Source organism: Pelophylax lessonae, assembly GCF_965119305.1.
Source record: "Pelophylax lessonae genome assembly, chromosome: 9".
NCBI lineage: Eukaryota > Metazoa > Chordata > Amphibia > Anura > Ranidae > Pelophylax > Pelophylax lessonae.
In genome coordinates, this window is record NC_138776.1 from 258,326,901 (window position 1) to 258,350,336 (window position 23,436).

At 42.9% G+C, this 23,436-nt stretch overlaps 2 protein-coding genes across 2 annotated transcripts in view; both read right to left on the reverse strand.

The window, feature by feature from the left end:
* LOC309564405 (uncharacterized protein) overlaps positions 1-19,100 on the reverse strand; it is a 338,567-nt gene extending 319,467 nt beyond the window's left edge. The window contains 1 exon segment of the mRNA XM_082269033.1: positions 18,933-19,100. Within this exon segment, the coding sequence (XP_082125159.1) occupies positions 18,933-19,097 (165 nt within the window). The 5' untranslated portion in view covers positions 19,098-19,100.
* On the reverse strand, positions 38-18,508 carry LOC309563427 (uncharacterized protein; the record flags this gene model as incomplete). The annotated part of the gene is given in 12 exon segments (XM_082267822.1): positions 38-1,661; positions 3,453-3,594; positions 6,124-6,221; positions 6,338-6,461; positions 7,397-7,444; positions 13,272-14,710; positions 16,859-16,997; positions 17,716-17,999; positions 18,002-18,014; positions 18,016-18,030; positions 18,034-18,148; positions 18,495-18,508. Coding segments are annotated over 12 exon segments (3,921 nt in total). The 3' UTR covers positions 38-171.
* Positions 19,101-23,436: the final 4,336 nt, after the last annotated feature.

The window sequence follows — 23,436 nt, forward strand, 5'->3', positions numbered from 1 at the left end:
AGAGCCAACATACTGTTGACAGAGCCAACGTACTCTTTTGTATTACATTTTAGCAGTTTTATTTAATTCTGAAAATTGAATAATAAGATTGAAAACAGAACAGGTTCCACCAGTAAGAACCATCGTACATTTGTTAAAAGAGAAGAAAGGTGCTTTCCCTCTGATGTCTAATCATTTCCCCGCAGTCTGATTGCATTGAGGACGCTGTGCCGTGTGTCTTCTCTGATGTGTAACAAGGATTCCTTTCTGAGTGAAAGATTTCCCGCACTCCATACATGAATAAGGACGCTCGCCAGTGTGAATTCTCAGGTGTTCAACTAAGTTTCCTTTCTGTGTGAATGATTTTCCACACTCAGTACATGAATAAGGACGCTCCCCCTTGTGAATTCTCTGGTGTCTAACAAGGTCTCCTTGGTGAGTGAAAGATTTCCCGCACTCTAAACATGAATAGGGATGCTCCCCTGTGTGAATTCTCTGGTGTTTAACAAGGTTTCCCTTGAGAGTGAAAGATTTTCCGCACTCTGAACATGAATATGGACGCTCACCTGTGTGAATTCTCTGGTGTTCGACAAGGGCTCCTTTTTGAATGAACGATTTCCTGCACTCTGTACATGAATAGGGAAGCTCATCTGTGTGTTTTATAAGGTTACCTTTCAAAGTGGAAGATTTTCCGCTCTCTGAATATGAATAGGGATGCTTACCTAGATGGCTTCTTCGGTGTTTCACAAGATTTCCTTTCAACGTGAAAGATTTCCCACACTCTGAACATGAATAAGGCTGCTCCCCTGTGTGGCTTCTCAGGTGTTTAACAAGATTATCTTTCTTTTGAAAAGATTTCCCGCACTCTGAACATAAATAAGGCCGCTCACCCGTGTGACTTTTCTGGTGTTTAACAAGATTATCTTTCTTGGGGAAAGATTTCCTGCAATCTGAATGGAGACACTGATCATTGTAATTTCCCTTGTGCTCATCTAAGTACTTTTTCTTTGAGAAAGATTTCCCGCACTCTGAACATGAGTAGGGACGCTCACCCGTGTGACTTCGAAGATGCTTTGTAAGGTTTTCCTTCAGAGTGAAAGATTTCCCACACTCTAAACATTGATAAGGACGCTCACCCGTGTGAATTCTCTGGTGTTTACGAAGGTCTCCTTTGCAAATGAAAGATTTCCCGCACTCTGTACATGAATAGGGACGCTCACCTGTGTGAATTCTCCGGTGTGTATGAAGAGTGCATTTATGTTTAAAACATTTCCCGCACTCAGAACAAGGGAAAGGACGCTCACCCGTGTGAACTCTCTGGTGCTGAATAAGCTTTCCTTTTTGAGTGAAGCATTTCCCGCACTCTGAACACGGGAATAGATTCTGACCTCTGTAAACTCCTACATGGGGTAAGGAAGATTCCTTGGGATTAGAAGGATCTGTTGATCTATCCGCAGTGTGAGATCCTAAATTGATATTTGTAATCATAGTATGTGATTGGTGAGAAGATTGCCCCTGATCAGAGGGATCCATTGATGTCTCCGGACAGGAAGGTCTGTGATGGATATTTTGTGTATTTGGATTTCCTCCTGGAGGATCCTGTGTGATGACATTATCTTCTGACTTACAATCAGCAGATAATAGAAGATGTCTCTCCGAGGAATTCCCGACATCACATCCATCTGTTGGGAAGAAATGTAAAAAATGTCAGTTGGGCACAAATAACTGGAGTTTTAGCTCCTCCTCCCCGTCAGTGGAAATGCCGATCTCACAGTTGGGCTCCTGTTCTCCCTCCAAAATCAATCAGAAAAGTGTTCACACCGAATCCATATATGATCTGCGAATTCTTTAATATTAAATAGCTATGACTAAGTCTTCATTAGCCAAAATGCGTCAGTAATTTGTTACTATAATTTATTGCCTGCATTTGCTTGGATTTAAAATAATAAAGAATTTGCAGATCATATATGGATTCCAACGTAAACGCTTTTCAAAAAAATGTCAGTAACAAGTTGGTCGAACTGATCATTTGTTGGGAACATGACGTTATATTGAGGAATGGAGATGGACATTTCATATGGTGTACAGTATCTCCACCTCATTTGTTGGAAACATGACGTTATATTAAAGCGGAGTTCTGGCCTCAAAATCGAAAAAAAAAACGATTTTGGCCATCCGCTTGCTGAGTGCAACCTGAAAAAGAAATGGATACTGCCGATTTTTTTTTTTTTTTTTTTTTGGTCACTTACCTTATTATAGAAGAAAATATACTCCCCTTCCTTCCACTTCCTTCCTCTGTGGCTGCGGCCCACGCCGTCTCTTCCGGTTTGCGATGATTCCTGGGAGCTGAACGTCATCACTCCCAGGAGTCAATGCGCCTGAACCGGCCCTGTTCGTCACTTCCGGTGCAAGCGCGGCATTCCCTGCTAAACAGCTTCTGGGCATGCCCAGAAGCTGTGCAGGGATGCCGCGCCTGCCCCGGAAGTGACGATCAGGGCCGGGGCAGTGCATTGTGGGACTCCGACGTCACGGAAGAGGACATGAAGAGGGACGCTGCGGCTTCAGCTGCCCACACCTGAGATGGCAGCGCTGGAGAAGAACTTTTCAAGGTAAGTATTTCTTCTTACAGGCAAGTGCGACCCGGGACAGTTCAGAGGCTATCCATTATGGAATGTACTAGCCCTGACTGTCCCGGGGGTATTTTTAGCTAAAATTGACCCCCGAGGCCGGAACTCCGCTTTAAGGAATGGGGATGGACCTTTCATATGGAGTACAGTATCTCCTCCTCATTTGTTGGAAACATGACGTTATATTAAGGAATGGAGATAGACTTTTCGCATGGTGTACAGTATCTCTTCATTTGTTGGGAACATGACATTTTACTGAGGAATGGAGACGGATCTTTCATATGGTGTACAGCATCTCCTCCTCATTTGTTGGGAACATGACGTTATATTGAGGAATGGAGACGGATCTTTCATATAGTGTACAGCATCTCCTCCTCATTTGTTGGGAACATGACGTTATATTGAGGAACGGAGATGGACCTTTCATATGGTGTACAGTATCTCCTCCTCATTTGTTGGGAACATGACGTTATATTGAGGAATGGAGATGGACCTTTCATATGGTGTACAGTATCTCCTCCTTATTTGTTGGGAACATGACGTTATATTGAGGAATGGAGATGGAACTTTCATATGGTGTACAGTATCTCCTCCTCATTTGTTGGGAAAAGGACAGTAAAGTAAGGAAATTAGATAAACCTTTTATATGTGTACAGTACTTTCACTTTATTTGTTAGGTACATAATGATCCTGTTGCAAATCACCCCTAAAGCTAAACTGGTCAGTGTGTAAGCTCTTCCCTTGATTTTGCCTTGTGTCCAACCTCCTAAATGCAGGGCATATACCCAGAGGTCGAACCACCTGTTTTTACCATCCCCCAGGCCACCCATACTGTCTGTTACTTACTTGTGTCAATAAGTAGAAACATTTCTTCCTGTTCACTTTTCATAATAATTCCAACCTCTTCCACAGACGGCTGATCACCCCCCACATACGTCTCTACTTCTTCCTTTTTAACTTCAGCTTTTATGTTAATACGTTCTTCACCCTAAACCCCAAAATAATAGAAAAGATCTATTAAATAAATTCACGGAGATAAAAAGACACAAATGAATTCGGCTCTGTGTTCATTAATACTTCATCAAACACATTTTATGTTTATATATGTAAGCAGTGTACAGTGCATCCGGAAAGTATTCACAGCTTTTTACTTTTTTCACATATTTTATGTTACAGCCTTATTCAAAAAGATATTAAATTCATTATTTTCCTCAAAATTCTACAAACAATCCCCCATAATGACAATGTGAAAGAAGTTTGTTTGAAATCTTTGTAAATTTATTAAAAATAAAACACTAAAAAAATCCCATGTACATAAGTATCACAGCCTTTGCTCAATACTTTGGTGAAGCTCCTTTGGCACAAATTACAGCCTCAAATCTTTTTGAGTATGATGCTAAAAGCTTGGCATTTGGGCAGTTCCTCCCATTCTTCTTCGCAGGACCTCTCAAGCTCCATCAGGTTGGATAGGGAGCGTCGGTGCACCGCCATTTTCAGATCTCTCCAGAGATGTTCAATCAAATTCAAGTCTGGCTGGGCCACTCAAGGACATACACAGAGTTTTCCCATAGCCACACCTTTGGTATCTTGGCTGTGTGCTCAGGGTCCTTGTCCTGTTGGAAGGTAAACCTTCACCCAAGTCTGAGGTCCAAAGCACTCTGGAGCAGGTTTTTTATTAAGGGTGTCTCTGTACATTGCTACATTCATATTTCCCTCAATCCTGACTAGTCTCCCAGTTCCTCTCGCTGAAAAACATCCCCACAGCATGATGCTACCACCACAATGCTTCACTGTAGGGATGTATTGGCCAGGTGATGAGAGGTGCGCGGTTTCCTCCAGACATGACACTTGTCATTCAGGCCAAAGAGTTTAATTTTTGTATCATCAGACCAGAGAATTTTGTTTCTCATGGGCTGAGAGTCCTTCAGGTGCCCTTTGACAAACTCTAGGCGGGCTGTCATGTGCCTTTTACTGAGGAGTGGCTTCTGTCTGGCCACTCTACCATACAGGCCTGATTGGTGGAGTGCTGCATAGGTGGTTGTTCTTCTGGAAGGTTCTCCTCTCTCCACAGAGAATCCCTGGAGCTCTGTCAGAGTGACCATCGGGTTCATGGTCACCTTCCCGACTAAGGCCCTTCTCCCCCGATCGCTCAGTTTGGCCGGGCGGCCCGCTCTAGAGTCCTTGTGGTTCCAAACTTCTTCCATTTATAGATGATGGAGACCACTATGCCCATTGGGACCTTCAATGCTGTAGAAATGTTTCTGTACCCTTCCCCAGATCTGTGCCTCCATACAATCCTGTCTCTGTGGTCTGCAGACAATTCCTTGGGCTTCATGGCTTGGTTTGTGCTCTGACATGGGATATTGTTTGTAGAATTTTGAGGAAAATAATGAATTTAATCCATTTTGGAATAAGGCTGTAACATAACAAAATGTGGAAAAAGTGAAGCCCATTTCTGGATGCACTGAAAATACCCAATAACGACCTCTTATCAGACTCTTGCAGTACTAGTACAGCAGAGCTCACGCTGGAAGAAGGAGAAGCAGAACAATCAGCCAATCATTTGTGCTGCAATGCTAACAAAGTACATGCTGACAGGAGGAGGGCACAGAGTGAAAGAGAGATGAACTCATCAGTCTGCTGCTGCTTCTTCTCTAAAGTCCCGAACCTGCACTGCAAGGGTCAAATGGTCATTTAGTCTAGGGGAGAGGAAAAGCAATTTTACCTACCTGATCCTCCACTCCCCTGGCAGGGGGCGCTCCCCCAAACTTTGACAGAGGAATGTCCCTAGGGCTATGGATCCTGCATTGCTCTTGATGATGTCAGGACCTTAGACCACTGAAGGACAGGAGAAACAAACTGCAGGGACCTGTCCAGCAAAAGATCAGGTAAGTGGTTCTTCTTTTCTATGTCCCCTGGACATAAACAAGCAGTGTTTAGGTTTCCCTAGGTTGGGCGTTAACTGTACAGTCACAGGCTGGGGGAGGAAAAAGATCTGTAGGCGTTACTGACCTTCAACAGAGAAACTCAGGTCTACTCTCCTGCCTATTTCATAACAGATCACATGGCCAATTCCTGTGAATCCGAGACTCAACCCCTGAGGGAGCATCAGCATGCTGACCAGGTCAGCACCATGTCATTCGGCACGCGTCCCCCGTTGGAGGAACACAAGGCGGAAGAGAGCCCATGATGTCATGTGACTGGACCCAAGACCCGCAGAAAAAGGGACATATATAGATTTTAAAAAATAATACTAATGGGGGATGCTTGAAGAGGAATTGGAGATGGGGGGAGAAGGTGCTGCACTTCAGATGTAGAAGTAAACATTAAAAAAAGAGAATACATAGAATAATGTCCTCTCACGAAGTTTAGAACCACTTCTGTGCTCAATAGAAACAAGGTTCAAGACAGGATCATCCAAGGAGTTGTCCAGCATTATAACAAGAGACTACAAAGAAGAATGTCATCTCACAAAGTATAGAATCACTTCTGTGTTCTATACACCGAGTCCACCTACCTGATGATGGTGAGGGATGGTGTGACCTTCCTGTGTGGAATCCCGGGAATACAGAGGACGGGGACATCTCTCTGGTGGGTTCCCATTACTGGATCCATCTGTAGGAAACACACACACTGACTGAATACATTGTTTCTATGTGTTTATCAGATGATGGGGGATCTAGGTGGACCCTCCGTACTGCTCTCTCCTTTACAATAAAGTCTCCTCTCACCCGGTGATGTGAGGGGCGGCTGATTCTCCATCATGACGTCCTTGTAGAGATCCTTGTGTCCTTCTAAATACTCCCACTCCTCCATGGAGAAATAGACAGTGACATCCTGACACCTTATAGGAACCTGACACACACAATGATACAGTCACCATCCAGACACATCCCTTGTCTGTTACTGGATAATGTCCCAGAATTCCCGGCACCGCTTACCTCTCCTGACAGCAGATCAATAATCTTATTGGTGACTTCTAGAATCTTCTTACCATTGCTTCTCTTGGGTTTTAGGGGATGAGTTAAAGGCACTGTGATGGTTAATTGGTCACCAGACTTCACCGGAGGAAACCTCTGTATTGAAAAAGCAACAATAATGTCATGTGACCTCCCAGAATCCTCCTCACCTTTCCAGTCATCTTTGTGTTTTATAAATCGAGATAAAAGTGATGTCAGATGACCCTCACAGAATCCTCCTCACCTTTCCGGTCAGCAGGTAGATGATCTCCAGGGTGAGGTCTAATATCCTCTTAGTCATCTGACTCGAGTCCTCTTCCATCCTCACAGATGTGATCCATACAAGACTCGGATCCCTGTAGAGGGCTGGATAAGTGGTTCTATATTTAGGATGTATCTGGACTATAAACCAGAGGCTCTGGATGGACAGTTGGATAAATGGTTCTATATTTAGGATGTATCCAGTCTATAAACCAGAGGCTCTGGATGGACGGTTGAATAAATGGTTCTATATTTAGGATGTATCTGGTCTATAAACCAGAGGCTCTGGATGGACAGTTGGATAAATGGTTCTATATTTAGGATGTATCTGGTCTATAAACCAGAGGCTCTGGATGGACAGTTGGATAAATGGTTCTATATTTAGGATGTATCTGGTCTATAAACCAGAGGCTCTGGATGGACAGTTGGATTAATAGCTCTATATTTAGGATGTATCTGGCCTATAAGCCATACCAGAGGTCACAGTGACTATGGAGGAAGAGAACGGACATGACGGGGGGGGGGGGGGGGGTGGTTACTGGGTGTAAATATAAAATAATATCTTATTACCTCCTCTGCTGCCAGTTCCAGCAGTGTCTCCTCTATATTTCCTCCCAACTCTGACCCGGAACTTCCTGTTTGTACTTTACATCACTTCCTGTCTGAGCTTTTAATTTGGAAATCGCAGATTTTTTTAAGTAAACTGCAATCTACATTATGTTTTAACATTTTTTCCACTGCCTCATTATCCATTTCTCTATTATGTTACTGTATGTCAATCATTACACACATAAATTATACTGCATATGTTATAGTGTTTTAATATTAAAATTATATGATTTTAATATTTAAAAAATTGAAATACAACATATAAGGCTCAATTTCCAAAGTTTTAATACAATTATAAGCATCTATTTTTTGCCGTGATTTTCTAATGTCATTGTATGTCATTGTACTCTTCACTCTCTGTCATTGACTCTTTAAATTAAAGATCCATATCCTGGTGTGTTAGCTTGGTGAATTGAGTCTATTGCAATATATAAGATAAGGCCTCCATTCCTAGGTGAACATTTTACCTGGTAGCCTGTCCTGATTATTAGTCTCAACTGTGCACAGGACTATGTGAGCTGATTCACCATAGGTGTGCACACCAAAGCTGGAACACACACTTCGATCACTCACGATGTTCATTTAGAAAGGGAATGGGCTGGTAAATAATATATCTACCGGCCCCTTTCTCCACTTATCCTAAAACATCCTCACAGCAACAGCTGGCGGGAGAGGAGAGAAGGGAAGGAGGCAGAGCTGCGGGGGAAGGGGGAGGGAAGCCAGGGCAGTAGGGGAATCTGTACTGCACAGGGTGATTAGGGTGTGCCTGGGCACACCTGGCACATGCCTATGCGATTCACGCTCAGGACTCTCTCTCTGCTGTTTGAATCTGCGAACATACTGCCTTTTTATCATACCTTCTGCACTCCTCTCCTGAACATACTGCCTTTTTATCATACCTTCTGCACTCCTCTCCTGAACATACTGCCCTCCATCATACCCTCTGCACTCCTCTCCTGAACATACTGCCCTCCATCATACCTTCTGCACTCCTCTCCCGGACATACTGCCCTCCATCATACCCTCTGCACTCCTCTCCCGGACATACTGCCCTCCATCATATCTTCTGCTCTCCTCTTCTGAACATACTGCCCTCCATCATATCCTCTGCACTCCTCTCCTGAACATACTGCCCTCCATCATACCTTCTGCACTCTTCTCCTGCACATACCATCATACTCCTCTGTTGTACATATTGCCCATCTTCATACCCTCTGCACTTTCCTCCCGCACATACAATCTGCCATTACACCCTCCACATGCCTATGCTGCACCCGCCATCATACCCTCTTCTCTCCCTTGCATGCTGCCAGTCATCATACCCTCCTCACTTCTCTTCTGCACGTAATGCCCACCAACATTCCCTCTGCACTCCTTTCCTGAAAATTCCATCATACCTCTGTACTTTTTTCTGACACACACAATTCTCTGGTACAGAGACTGATGTGACTGTGGGGGAAGGGGACATTAGAGTGTAAGCTCCTCTGGTACAGAGACTGATGTGACTGGCTCAGTGATGTCTGTACAGCGCTACGATATATGTCAGATCTATATAAATGTATTATAATAATAGTGTGTGACTGTGGGGGAGGGGACATTAGAGTGTAAGCTCCTCTGGTACAGAGACTGATGTGACTGTGAGGGGAGGGGACATTAGAGTGTAAGCTCCTCTGGTACAGAGACTGATGTGACTGTGGGGGGAGGGGACATTAGAGTGTAAGCTCCTCTGGTACAGAGACTGATGTGACTGTGGGGGAGGGGACATTAGAGTGTAAGCTCCTCTGGTACTGATGTGACTGTGGGGGGAGGGGACATTAGAGTGTAAGCTCCTCTGGTACAGAGACTGATGTGACTGTGGGGGAGGGGACATTAGAGTGTAAGCTCCTCTGGTATAGAGACTGATGTGACTGTGGGGGGAGGGGACATTAGAGTGTAAGCTCCTCTGGTACATAGTCTGATGTGACTGTGGGGGAGGGGACATTAGAGTGTAAGCTCCTCTGGTACAGAGACTGATGTGACTAGGGGGAGGGGACATTAGAGTGTAAGCTCCTCTGGTACAGAGACTGATGTGACTGTGGAGGAGGGGACATTAGAGTGTAAGCTCCTCTGGTACTGATGTGACTGTGGGGGGAGGTGACATTAGAGTGTAAGCTCCTCTGGTACAGAGACTGATGTGATTGTGGGGGGGGGGGGGACATTAGAGTGTAAGCTCCTCTGGTACAGAGACTGATGTGACTGTGGGGGAGGGGACATTAGAGTGTAAGCTCCTCTGGTACAGAGACTGATGTGATTGTGGGGGAGGGGACAATAGAGTGTAAGCTCCTCTGGTACAGAGACTGATGTGACTGTGGGGGAGGGGACATTAGAGTGTAAGCTCCTCTGGTACAGAAACTGATGTGACTAGGGGGAGGGGACATTAGAGTGTAAGCTCCTCTGGTACAGAGACTGATGTGACTGTGGGGGAGGGGACATTAGAGTGTAAGCTCCTCTGGTATAGAGACTGATGTGACTGTGGGGGGAGGGGACATTAGAGTGTAAGCTCCTGTGGTACAGAGACTGATGTGACTGGCTCAGTGATCTCTGTACAGCACTGCGGTATATGTCAGAGCTATATAAATGTATAATAATAGTGTGTGACTGTGGGGGAGGGGACATTAGAGTGTAAGCTCCTCTGGTACAGAGACTGATGTGATTGGCTCAGTGATCTCTGTACAGCACTGCGGTATATGTCAGAGCTATATAAATGTATAATAATAGTGTGTGACTGTGGGGGAGGGGACATTAGAGTGTAAGCTCCTCTGGTACAGAGACTGATGTGACTGTGGGGGAGGGGACATTAGAGTGTAAGCTCCTCTGGTAGAGACTGATGTGATTGGCTCAGTGATCTCTGTACAGCACTGCGGTATATGTCAGAGCTGTATAAATGTATAATAATAATAGTGTGTGACTGTTTTAAGGTCTTAGATGAGTCTCTTTGGTGAGTCTGCCTGGTAACTCTGATTCCACCTTGTGTATTGGTTCCTGTGGAGGGAGTGCAGCCAATTGCAGTGGAGAAGTCTGAGGTGAGTCTCTGTGGAGACCAGAATCCGCCTGGTGACTGTGATCTTGCCCCATGATTGGTTCCTGTGGAGAGATTGCAGCCAGTTGCAGTGGAGAAGTCTGAGGTGAGTCTCTGTGGAGAGCAGAATCTGCCTGGACACTCTGATCCCACCCTGTAATTGGTTGGTGTGGAGGGAGTGCAGCCAATGGCAGTGGAGGAGGTGTGAAGAGGGAACTCTGAGGTGATGATGTGAGGTGTGTGGCTCTCCTCGGCTCCATACTGAATTCTGCATTTTGTGTGGGCTCTGGGGTCTGTCGCTGGCAACTTGGCAAGGCAGGAGCGGATTGGAAGAAGGTCTTAAGAGTGATCGTTACTGGGGCTTGGGTAATTTAGCAGGTAAAGTGACACTAAATTCTGGTTTAAAAAAGATGTTCTATTCAAATAGAAAAAAATACATACTTTCGCTCTCAACCTCCTTTTTTTGCTGCTGTGATCCGACTTGTAGAGGGTGACTACTTTAATTCTCCATGGTCCCACTGTATGTAGGAACGTAGCCACCTTCTCTTGCTCATTTTCAAGATAGACTATGGACTAGTAGAGATTTTTTTAGTATGCACAGAGCAGTGCACATGACTGCAACTAATATTCACTGTTACTTTGAATTATGGAGAATTGAGGGGTAAAAGGAGAGGTTCAGGATCTCACAGAGGACATTACAAGGAGACACAAATACACAGCAAAAAACATATTTTATAAAACAATGGATTACAATGCCATTAGGTAAAGGATGTGTATGAATAATGTTGCCATCTGTGTCCCATTGGGGAAATTTACCTTCACTTCCTGTCCCATAGCTCAAACAGGAAGTGAGAGGAAATCCCTGCAAGTTGAATGCGATGCGGAAACCCGCAGTGGATTTCCAGTGGTTCCCACATCGCATATATGTGAACCGGCACTAAAAGTGATCAGACATTTTTTTTTTCCTTTTTTTTTTAACCACTTAAGCCCCGGAGGATTTGGCTGCTCAAAGACCATGGCCTATTTTGCGATTTGGCACTGCGTGATTTAAACAGACAATTGCGCGGTCGTGCAACGCTGTACGCAAATTAAATTGATGCCCTTTTTTTCCCACAAACAGAGCTTTCTTTTGGTGGTATTTGATCACCTGTGCGATTTTTACTTTTTGCGCTATAAACAAAAAAAGAGCGACAATTTAAAAAAAATAACAATATTTTTCACATTTTTTTATATGAAATTCCCAAAACAAAAATGTAAAAATCTAAATTTTTTAACATTTTAGGCCAATTTGTTTTTTGCTACATATTTTTGGTAAAAAAAAATCACAATAAGCGTTTTTGGATTGGTTTGCGCAAAAGTTATTGCGTTTACTAACTACGGCAAAGATTTATGTAATTTTTATTGTTTTTTTTTTTTAACTAGTAATGTCGGCGATCTGCGATTATTTTTGCGGGACTGCGACATTGCGGCGGACAGATAGGACCCTTGACTAACATTTTTGACACTTTTGAGGGTACCAGTGACATTACTACAGTAATCAGTGCTAAAAATATGCACTGTTACAGTACTAATATCACTGGCAGGGAAGGGGTTAACCCTGTGGGGGATCAAGAGGTTAAATGTGAGCCTAGGGGAGTGATTCTAACTGCATGGGGGCGGGGCTTGTGAAATTATCACAGAGACCTGTAATCCTACATAGAAGGATCACAGGAGCTCTGTGATCATTCCAGAGAGAAGAACGATCAGCTGTGTTTACAACAGCTGACCGTTCTTCTCTCTCAGCGGGGAGCGATCTTGGGTGTCAGGTGGCAATCGGAGCCACCTGCCCCATGCATCGGAGTCTCCGCTGACGAGTGGGGGCGGGAGCGTGCCGCCGTCGGCGCGCGCTCGCCCCCTAGCTGCAGGCGCGCGACCTTCCTGGGTTCGCGCAGGAGGGCCAGCCTACCATCGTAAATCGGCGGTGGGCGGTCCGGAATTAGTTAATACTTCAATAAAGTTACCAAGGAGTGCAGCAATATTCCATCTCTAAATACTATGTGACATAAAATATTGAAACAACCGACATTTTATTCTCCAGAGTCTCTGCTAAATATATTATATTTATTTAGCAAAAAATACAAATTTTTTACTTGTAAGCAACAAATGTCAGAAGTAGCCCTTGTCTATAAGTGGTTAATACAAGACAAGGAAAAGGGTGCAGAAAAATAAGATTGCAATAGTTAAATACAATATTACAACAGCAATACAAAAAAAAAAAAATGAATTAAAAGTACTTAATAAAGTCCTGGGTTCTATGGGCTCCGGCAGAGTTCAGTCAATGGGCATAAAATAGATCTGAGATTTCAGAGTCCTTGGCCCTCAAAATATCTTGACAGGCGTCCTTCATTTTGGTGGTAAAGGAAAGCTCTCAGTTTGCAGTTGTGGTTTTTGAGCCCTTCCCTCACCCAATCACAAGGGTTAGGGGTGGGAAGTAAGAGTGGGGAGATGTTTTATGATTTCCCAGTAGACCATCCAACAATGTATTTGTCGAAAAATGTGGTCATATTTCAACTAACCTCGGTATTGTTCCGATATGTATTCTCCTTTGGAGATGTAATGTCGCTAATTAGTGTTCTGTATCGTATAACCTATTCAAGTTTGATTTGAATTAATATCTTCTACATCTGGTGAACCTAATTTATTGCAAAGGATTTTGGGTGGGAGGGCACTGAACGGGTTACCCATGAAGCAAGTTTCAGCCGATTCAGCATGTGCATTCCCTCTAATGTCTATTTAGACTTCTTTTAGTTGTAAAACACTTTCTGCAGTCTGAACGCAGTGAGAACCCTCTGCAATGTGTCTTTTCTGATGTGCAACAAGGGTTGCTTTTTGACTGAAAGATTTCCCGCACTCTGAACATGAATAAGGACGTTCACCCTTGTGACTTCTCAGGTGTTTAATAAGATCTCCTTTCTGAGTGAAAAATTTCCTGCAGTCTGAACATGAATAAGGACGCTCACCTGTGTGAATTCTCTGGTGTCTAACAAGGTTTCCTTTATGACTGAAAGATTTCCCGCACTCTGAACATAAATAGGGACGCTCACCTGTGTGACTTCTCTGGTGTTCATCTAGGTTGCTTTTCTTAGAGAAAGATTTCCCGCACTCTTTACATGAATAAAGATGCTCATCCGTGTAACTTTTCTGGTGTTTAACAAGGTTTCCTTTCTTATAGAAAGATTCAATGCCCTCTGAACAAGAATAAGGACCCTCACCAATGTGAATTTTCTGGTGTCTAAGAACAACCTGTTCCTCAGTGAAGCAGTTTCCGAACACTGAACATGAATAACTATGCTCACTGGTGTGAATTCTCTGGCGTGTAACAAGGTCTTCTTTCTTAGTGAAAGATTTCCCACACTCTGAATCCATATAAGGACCGTCAGGTGTGTGAATTCTCTGGTTTTCATCCAGGTTCCCTTTCTCAGCAAAATATTTCCTGTACTCTCTACATAAATAAAAATGCTCACTGGTGTGAATTCTCTGGTGTTTAACAAGGTCCCCTTTCTGAGTGAAAGATTTCCCGCACTCTGCACATGCATAAGGACGTTCACCTGTGTGAATTTTCTGGTGTCTGAGAAAGTTTCCTTTATGAGTGAACGATTTCCCACACTTTGAACATGAATACGGGCGCTCACCCGTGTGAATTCTTTGGTGTTCGTCTAGGTTCCCTTTCTTAGAGAAAGTTTTTCCACACTCTTTACATGAATAAGGACGCTCACCTGTGTGAATTTTCTGGTGTGTAAGAAGAGTAAATTTCTGTTTAAAACATTTACCGCACTTTGAACATGAATAGGGATGCTCACCAGTGTGAATTCTCTGGTGTTTAAGAAAGTTTTTGTTTGCAGTGAAACATTTCCCGCACACTGAACATGAGAATAGTTTCTCAATTCTGTGAACTCCTTCAAGTGGTAAAGAAGTTTCCTTGGGATTTGAAGGCTCTGTTGATCTATCTGCAGTGTGAGATCCTAAATGGATATTTGCAATCATAGTATGTGATTGGTGAGAAGATTCCCCCTGATCAGAGGGATCCATTGATGTCTCCGGACAGGAAGGTCTGTGATGGATATTTTGTGTATTTGGATTTCCTCCTGGAGGATCCTGTGTGATGACATCATCTTCTGACTTACAATCAGCAGATAATAGAATACGTCTCTCCGAGGAATTCCCGACATCACATCCATCTGTTGGAAAACAATTTAGAAAATTAATATAAAAAGGTTAGTAAAAAGAGTCATGTATGTTGGTCTAGAAGTCAACAGTTCACTGAGCTTTGCCATGGAACTGGGTACAATTGTAACATCAAAATATGAAAACAAACCAGTTAGGCCCCATTCACACTGGGGCGATCCGACTTCCCGGGGCGACCTCCGAGGTCGCGGTGCGAGCAGCGCGCCGCGACCTCGGAGCGGCCGGCACGGACTTCATAACAATGAAGTCTATGCAGGTCGCTCCGGGTCGCCCCAAAGAAGCTCCGGACCCTTTTTCTAAGTCGGAGCGACTTGTGTCGCTCCTATTAGAACGGGTCCGCAGCTTCTCTATGGAAGGCGACCTGTGAGGCGACCAGGTCGCCTCACAGGTCGCCCCAGTGTGAACGGGGACTAAGTGTCCATTCACATTAGGTCGCTCCGACTTAGGGGGCGACCTGTGAAGTCGCGTGCAGCGCGACTTGCACGGACTTCATAAAATGAATGTCTATGCAAGTCGCCTCCAGGTCACCCCGAAGTAGTACAGGACCCTTTTTCTAAGTCGGAGCGACTTGTGTCGCTCCTATTAGAACCGGTCCTGTACTACACTATGGGAGCGACGGTGCGCGACTTGTCAGGCTGACCAAGTCGTCTGACAAGTCGTACCAGTGTGAATGGACACTTAAAGGATTCAAAACAACCAAAAACAACTATGACACACATGGTAAAATGATTTTGTTCACCAATGACTGCTATGCAGAGGTGGAGCTCCGTTGCCACACCGTTTAGTATAAACACTACGTTATATTGAGGAATGGAGATGGACCTTTCTTATGGTGTACAGTATCTTCTCATTTGTTAGGAACATGACATTAAATTGTGGAATAGAGATGGATCTTTCATATTGTGTACAGTATCTCTTCCTCATTTGTTGGGAACATGACGTTATATTGAGGAATGGAGATGGACCTTTCATATGGTGTACAGTGTCCCCATCTCATTTGGTGGGAGCATGACATCATAATGAGGAATGGGGATGGATCTTTCATATGGTGTACAGCAGTGGTCTCCAAACTGAGGCCCCAGGGCCGGATGAGGCCCTTTGCTTGCCTTTACTGTATCTGGCCCTTGAGGCATTATTCCTGCCACTGACACCAACAATGGGGCAAAATTCTTAACACTAACACCAACAATGGGGCACTTCTCTTTCCACTGACACCAATGATGGGGCACTATTCCTTCCACTTATACCAATGATGAGGCACTTTTTCTTCCACTGACACCGATGGGGCATAATTCCTTCTACTGACAACAAAAATTGGGCACTAATACACTCACTGACACCAACTATTTCTCCCCCAAAGATGAGGCATTGTTTACTCCCACTGGGCAAAGCCCGGAACCCCTAAAGTCTGAAGAACAGTAAACTGGCCCTTTCTTTAGAAAGTTTGGAGACCCCTGGTGTACAGGATCTCCACCTCACTTGTTGGGAATATTACAATACATTGAGGAATAGAGATGGACCTTTCATATGGTGGACAGTATCTCATCCTCATTTGTTGGGAACATGACGTTATATTGAGGAATGGAGATGGACCTTTCATATGGTGGACAGTATCTCATTCTCATTTGTTGGGAACATGACGTTATATTGAGGAACGGAGATGGACCTTTCATATATTTCATATGGTGTACAGTATCTCCTCCTCATTTGTTGGGAACATGACCTTATATTGAAGAATGGAGATGGACCTTTCATATGGTGTACAGTATCTCATCCTCATTTGTTGGGGACATGATGTTACAGTATGTCCTTGTGAAGAACAAGAAAGAGTGATTGACAAGACAGGACTGCTAGGTAGATTACACTCCTGGCTGAGGTGATGGCAAAAAGAAGGCCTATCTTATGAGAACACTTGACACAATCTTGTGCTGACCAACTTTTTTTTTTGCCAATGCCCAATGTACAAAAATTACTATTCATTAATCACAATGGACTAAACATATGTATCTAGAGCATTTAATTAGAGTTAATTTGCTGCAAATTACCTCAACCGTCCCAACACTAATCAGAAAAAATACAATCCTTATACTCAGAAGTAAAATGAGACTGTGACCTTTTTCTTCCATAGTGCCTATACTTACTTGTGTTGATAATTAGAGAAATGTCCTTCTGATCACTCATAGTCATCCCAACCTCCTCCATGGACGGCTGATCACCCCCGACACACGTCTCTATTTCTTTCTCTTTAACCTCAACTTTTATATTAATCTGTTCTTCACTCTAAACCCCAAAATAATAGAAGACAATCCATTAAAGCAAAAAAAAAAAAAAAAAAAGACACAAATGAGCAGTGCAAGCAAGCAGTGTAAGTTTCTTAATGCAGTTTGGTATCAGGCTCTTCCAGTCCTTGAACAGCAGAACTCGGACCGGGAAAGAGAGTAGCAGCACTAGGAGCCAATCAGCTGTGCTGCAGGAGGAGAGATCAGAGTGACAGTAAGATGAGCTCATCAGTCTGCTGCTTCTCCTTTCCCTGTCAAGTCATAGGCTGGGTTATAGGACAAGATTGGTAAGTGTTGCCGACCTGCAGCAGAGAAAAATCAAGTCTACTGCCTTCCCTGTATCAGAATTGATCACCTGCCTGTTTTCTGTGAGCCCAGTGGACCAGGGACCCATCTCCGGTGGGCGCATAACCTCAACCTAGACACAAAGAAGTAAAACACAGCGCCTTGTCATTCAACACGTGCCCCACCAATGGAGGAAGAGGACCCATGATATCCTCTAACTGGACCCAAGACCCACAGAAAGGGATATATATTGATTAAGAAATGTATAAAGAAATGGTGGATGCTCCAAGAGGGAACTGAATATGGGGATGGAGAGGGGAGAAAAGACTGCACTTCAGAAGTAAAAGTAAACCTTAAAACAAGAGAGTTCATAGAAGAATGTCATCTCACAAATGTAGAATCACTTCTGTGTTCTTTACACCGAGACCACCAACCTGATGATGGTGAGGGATGATGTGACCTTCCTGTGTGGAATCCCGGGAATACAGAGGACGAGGACATCTCTCTGGTGGGTTTGTGTCACTGAATGGCTCCATCAAGACCTCCTTGAAAGGGTCTTTGTGTCCCTCTGAAAACTTCTCTATTATATCAACCACATCATTCTCCTCTTTTATCTCCATTTTAATAGCATTATTCCAATCACTCTTATTTATACCCTGAATAATAATAAAAAAAAAGAGATTAGCTATAATGACATAGCTACTGAACAGGTCAAAGTGTAACTATCAGTTGTTTACTATTTTACTTCTTTACCTTATGTGGGATGGTGTGACCTTCCTGTGTGGAATCCCGGGAATACAGAGGACGGGAACTTCTCTCTGGTGGGTTTCCATTACTGGATCCATCTGTAGGAAACACACACACTGACTGAATACATTGTTTCTATGTGTTTATCAGATGATGGGAGATCTAGGTGGAGCCTCCGTACTGCTCTCTCCTTTACAATAAAGTCTCCTCTTACCCGGTGATGTGAGGGGCGGCTGATTCTCCATCATGACGTCCTTGTAGAGATCCTTGTGTCCTTCTATATACTCCCACTCCTCCATGGAGAAATAGACAGTGACATCCTGACACCTTATAGGAACCTGACACACACAATGATACAGTCACCATCCAGACACATCCCTTGTCTGTTACTGGATAATGTCCCAGAATTCCCGGCACCGCTCACCTCTCCTGTCAGCAGATTAATGATCTTGTTGGCGATTTCTACAATCTTCTTGTCATTGTTCCTCTTTGGTTTCAGGGAATGAGGTGAAGGCACTTTGATGGTTAGATGGTCACCAGACTTCACTGGAGAAAAAGTCTGCTTTGAAAGAGCAACAATAATTTTAAGTGACCTCCCAGAATTCTCCTTACCTTATTGGTCAGGTCTGTGTTTTATTAATAGCGATAAGAGTGATGTCATGTGACCTCCCAGAATCCCCCTCACCTCTTTGGTCAGGTCTGTGTTTTATTAATAGAGATAAAAGTTTTGTCATGTGACCTCCCAGAATCCTCCTCACCTCTCCGGTCTGGTCTGTGTTTTATTATTAGAGATAAGAGTGATGTCATGTGACCTCCCAGAATCCTCCTCACCTCTCCGGTCAGGTCCGTGTTTTATTAATAGAGATAAGAGTGATGTCATGTGACCTCCCAGAATCCTCCTCACCTCTCCAGTCAGCAGGTAGATGATCTCCAGAGTGAGGTCTAATATCTTCTCAGCCATGTGAGTCGGGTCTTCCTCCATCCTCATTGATGAGCTCATGTGATCCATACAAGACTCTGATCTCTGTAGACAGATAATATAGCGGCCTCGCTGATCATTATAACTCATAGACAAGTACAGATTAATTTTAGACCTTCTGTCTAAAATGAGGGAGGCTTACAACTGTCTGCATAAGGTCAATAATTAGGAAATATATTTAGCATCAAAACTACAAATGCTTCAGAAACAAAAAAATACAATATCAAAAATTGTAAATATGCAAAAAAAAAAAAAAAAGACAAATAATATAGAGACCTTCCTGGCTATTATAACTTATAGACAAGCGGAGATTAATTTTAAACCCTCCGTCCAAAAGTGAGGGAGGTTAAGAACTGTGTAATTTTAAAAAATACCAAATATATTCAGCATCAAAACAAAAAATAAAAACCTAAGATACCTAAAAGTGTAACAGATGAAAAACCTTCGCAGGTCATCACTTTTGAGATAAGTCTCAACGATGGCCCGAAAATGAGTCTTCTCCTGTGGCGTCTATGTGCACAGACCTTATACATATACTGAACAAAATTATAAACGCAACACTTTTGTTTTTGCCCCCATTTTTCATGAGCTGAACTCAAAGATCTAAGACTTTTTCTATGTACACAAAAGGCCGATTTCTCTCAAATATTGTTCACAAATCTGTCTAAATCTGTGTTAGCGAGCGCTTCTCCTTTGCCAAGATAATCCATCCACCTCACAGGTGTGGCATATCAAGATGCTGATTAGACAGCATGATTATTGCACTGGTGTGCCTTAGGCTGGCCACAATAAAAGGCCACTCTAAAATGTGCAGTTTTATCACACAGCACAATGCCACAGATGCCCCAAGTTTTGAGGTGGCATGCTGACTGCAGGAATGTCCACCAGAGCTGTTGCCCGTGAATTGAATGTTCATTTCTCTACCATAAGCCGTCTCCAAAGGCATGTCAGAGAATTTGGCAGTACATCCAACCGGCCTCACAACCGCAGACCACGTGTAACCACACCAGCCCATGACCTCCACATCCAGCATCATCACCTCCAAGATGGTCTGAGACCAGCCACCCGGACAGCTGCTGCAACAATCGGTTTGTATAACCAAAGAATTTCTGCACAAACTGTCCCGTCTCAGGGAAGCTCATCTGCATGCTCGTCGTACTCATCGGGGTCTCCACCTGACTGCAGTTCGTCGTAACCGACTTGAGTGGGCAAATGCTCACATTGGATGGCGTCTGGCACTTTGGAGAGGTGTTCTCTTCACGGATTAATCCCGGTTTTCTTAGATCTTTTGAGTTCAGCTCATGAAAAATGGGGGCAAAAACAAGTGTTGCGTTTCTAATTTTGTTCTGTATATACTGTATATATATATATATCACAGTAAAGGGTATATGGTTCTTCTTTCTGTAGTGTGCATGTGTCTGGGAATAATTTTTGTTTAATATTTTATATATTTAAAAATGTAAAAAATAAATAAATATGTATAATGTGAATGAATACTGCGCTAAGTTTGCAATCCAAACAGCTGCAATATACCATGTGATATAAAACAAAGTGCATAAAATAAAATAACAATGTTGCGCTACTAAGGAAATGTCCACTTTAAAATTAAAATTAAATCGATAACAGAACAAGAAAAGATTGTCCACATAAATTAGAGTGATCCTTCCAAAACGACCATGCAGTGAGAAGATCCCAAGTGCAACATAAATCCATTAATGTAGGTGTGCTGTGTACCAGACATTCACCGAGAGGTCTACACAAGGCTTACCAGATAGAATTGACCATCCACTACAAGTAGGTCAAATTGTGCGTTTGGTATAGAGATATCTCTACAAATCTCAGTGACATCCTGGGCAGTATTGCAGCTTAACCAGATGACGGTTCCTCCATACACAGTATTTTAAAGATTAAAAGGCAAGTCCTCATAGTGTATAACTTCATTTATTTACCCACTTCTGGACTGGAAGGTTTTACTCCCTTAAAGTGGAGTTGCACTCAAAAGTGGAACTTCCGCTTATCTGTCTCCTCCCCCCCGATTTGTCTGCCGAAATCCAATTGCCGACCCAGGATGATCCATTGTCACTGAGATTTGGAGGGATATCTCTATACCAAACGCACAAATTGACCTATGATGGTCAATTCTATCTGGTAAGCCTTGTTTTGATCACTTGAAGGAGGTCTGGTACACATCACATCATCAACACTGATGGATTTATGTTGCACTTGAGATCTTCTCACTGGACGGTTGTTTTAGAAGGATCACTTTAATTTATGTGGACAATCTTTTCTTGTTCTGTTATCGATTTATTTTGGGTGGTTCACTAAGTGGACATTTCTTTAGTAACGCAACATTGTTATTTTATTTAAAATAAATGTATTTATTTATTTATTTCAGGTTCTTATATAGCGCTGTCAATTTACGCAGCGCTTTACATGTACATTGCACATTCACATCATTCCCTGCCCTCAAGGAGCTTACAATCTAAGGTCCATAACTCACATTCATACATACATAGTAGGGACAATTTTATACAGGATCCAATAAACCTACCAGCATGTCTTTGGAGTGAATAAATCATTTTTTACGTTTTTATAACCAATAAACAACAACAACAACCCAAAAAAAAAAAAGGAAATAAAAGCAGCCAATAAAAAAACAAAAAACAAACGCACATTCAAACCAAGGTCAAACCGCCACTACAGACAGCTTTAGTACATTTGATACATCATTATCTAATTTTCCCAAGAAATTCACAGATATTCCAAAAATATTCAGAAATACTCCAGAGCAGATAGTACCGTATTTTCCGGCGTATAAGATGACTGGGCGTATAAGACGACCCCCCTATTACATGATCTACCGGTAATACTTATACTTAGGTTACCTTGGAGATATTATAGTCGGCGTATAAGACGACCTCCCCTTTTTGGGGGATTTTTTTGAGGTTCAAAAGTAGTCTTATATGCCAGAAAATACAGTATTTAAGAAAATTTTACTTTGACAGGCTTTCCGCTTCTACTAACAATATACCTAGTTTTTATTATGGTTTTAAATTAAAGTTAGAACGCGATGCATCTATCAATTTTCTCCATATCCTTTCGAACTTCTGAAAGGTGTTGCCTTGAACATAAGTGTATTTTTCAAACATTACATATTTATGCATTTCCCGAATCGAGTCCCCAAGGATACATTTATTTAATAAAAAGGATTTTATTATTAGGTTCTTGATTATGGAGGCATCATACCTCTGTATAGGTGAATATATGGTTTTCTAGGTTATATTTGTGTACAGATCATAATATGATGAATGTATATATGTGTGTATTTAATTCTGTTGGCGATAAAAGACATCACAGTGACTATGGAGGAAGAGGACGGAACATGACGGGGGGGGGGGGGGGGGGGGGGTTACTGGGTGTAAATATAAAATAATATCTTATTACCTCCTATGCTGCCAGTTCCAGCAATGTCACCTCTTTACTTCCTCCCAACTCACCTCTGACCCTGAACTTCCTTTTTAGAACCCTACACCACTTCCTGTCTCTATATTACTTCCTGTCCGCGTCTGACTTCACCTCCTCCCTCTTTGTGGTATCACTTCTTGTGTCTGTGCCATCACGCTCTTGCTGTCTCAGCTTTCCACCATGAGTCGTCTTTTTTGTTCCACTCATTTTATTATTATTAGAATAGAAAGGAAAATCACCTCACTGATGAGAAAGGAAGGGAAAGTTGCTAACACCCCAACTGACAAAAATTGCATAAAACGAAAAATACATACCGTATTTATTCGAGTATAACGCGCAAAATTTTCTACCAAAAAAAGAAATCAAAGTTTGGGTGTGCGTTATAAACGAGGGCTGGGGTGGGGTGGCAGTGGCGGCCGGTCCATTGAGGGCGCAGGCGAATTGTGAGTTCGAACTGCGCCTTTTCCGGGCTGCAGCCGCTCACTGTACGCGAGGGCGAAGAAAAAAAAACGTCCCCTCGTCGCGTACAGTGGGCGGCCCGAACTGGGGGTGAGAATTCTTATTATCCGCTGTATGGTCGCCGCTTTATTTCCTCGCCTCGCCCACACGTTACGGTAAGCATAATTTTATTTCGGTATTGTGTTTATACCAGTTTACGTTGTCAATAAATTATTTTTATCATGGCCGCACATGTTCAACAACGTTTTTTTGTCAATTACAATGCTTGGTGTGAAACAAAATTTTATACCGATTTTTAATCGAAAATTAGGGGTGCGCGTTATACACGTGTGCGCGTTATACTCAAATAAATACGGTAAGTGCAGCGCTAAAAGATACATAAAGTGATAATATATATACTGTATATGAACATATATCACAAAAAATCATCACATCCAATAGGTGTAAAATTCTAAAGTTCATAAAAGAGGCAGCCCACATAATGCTACCAGGAAAGTGTCCACAT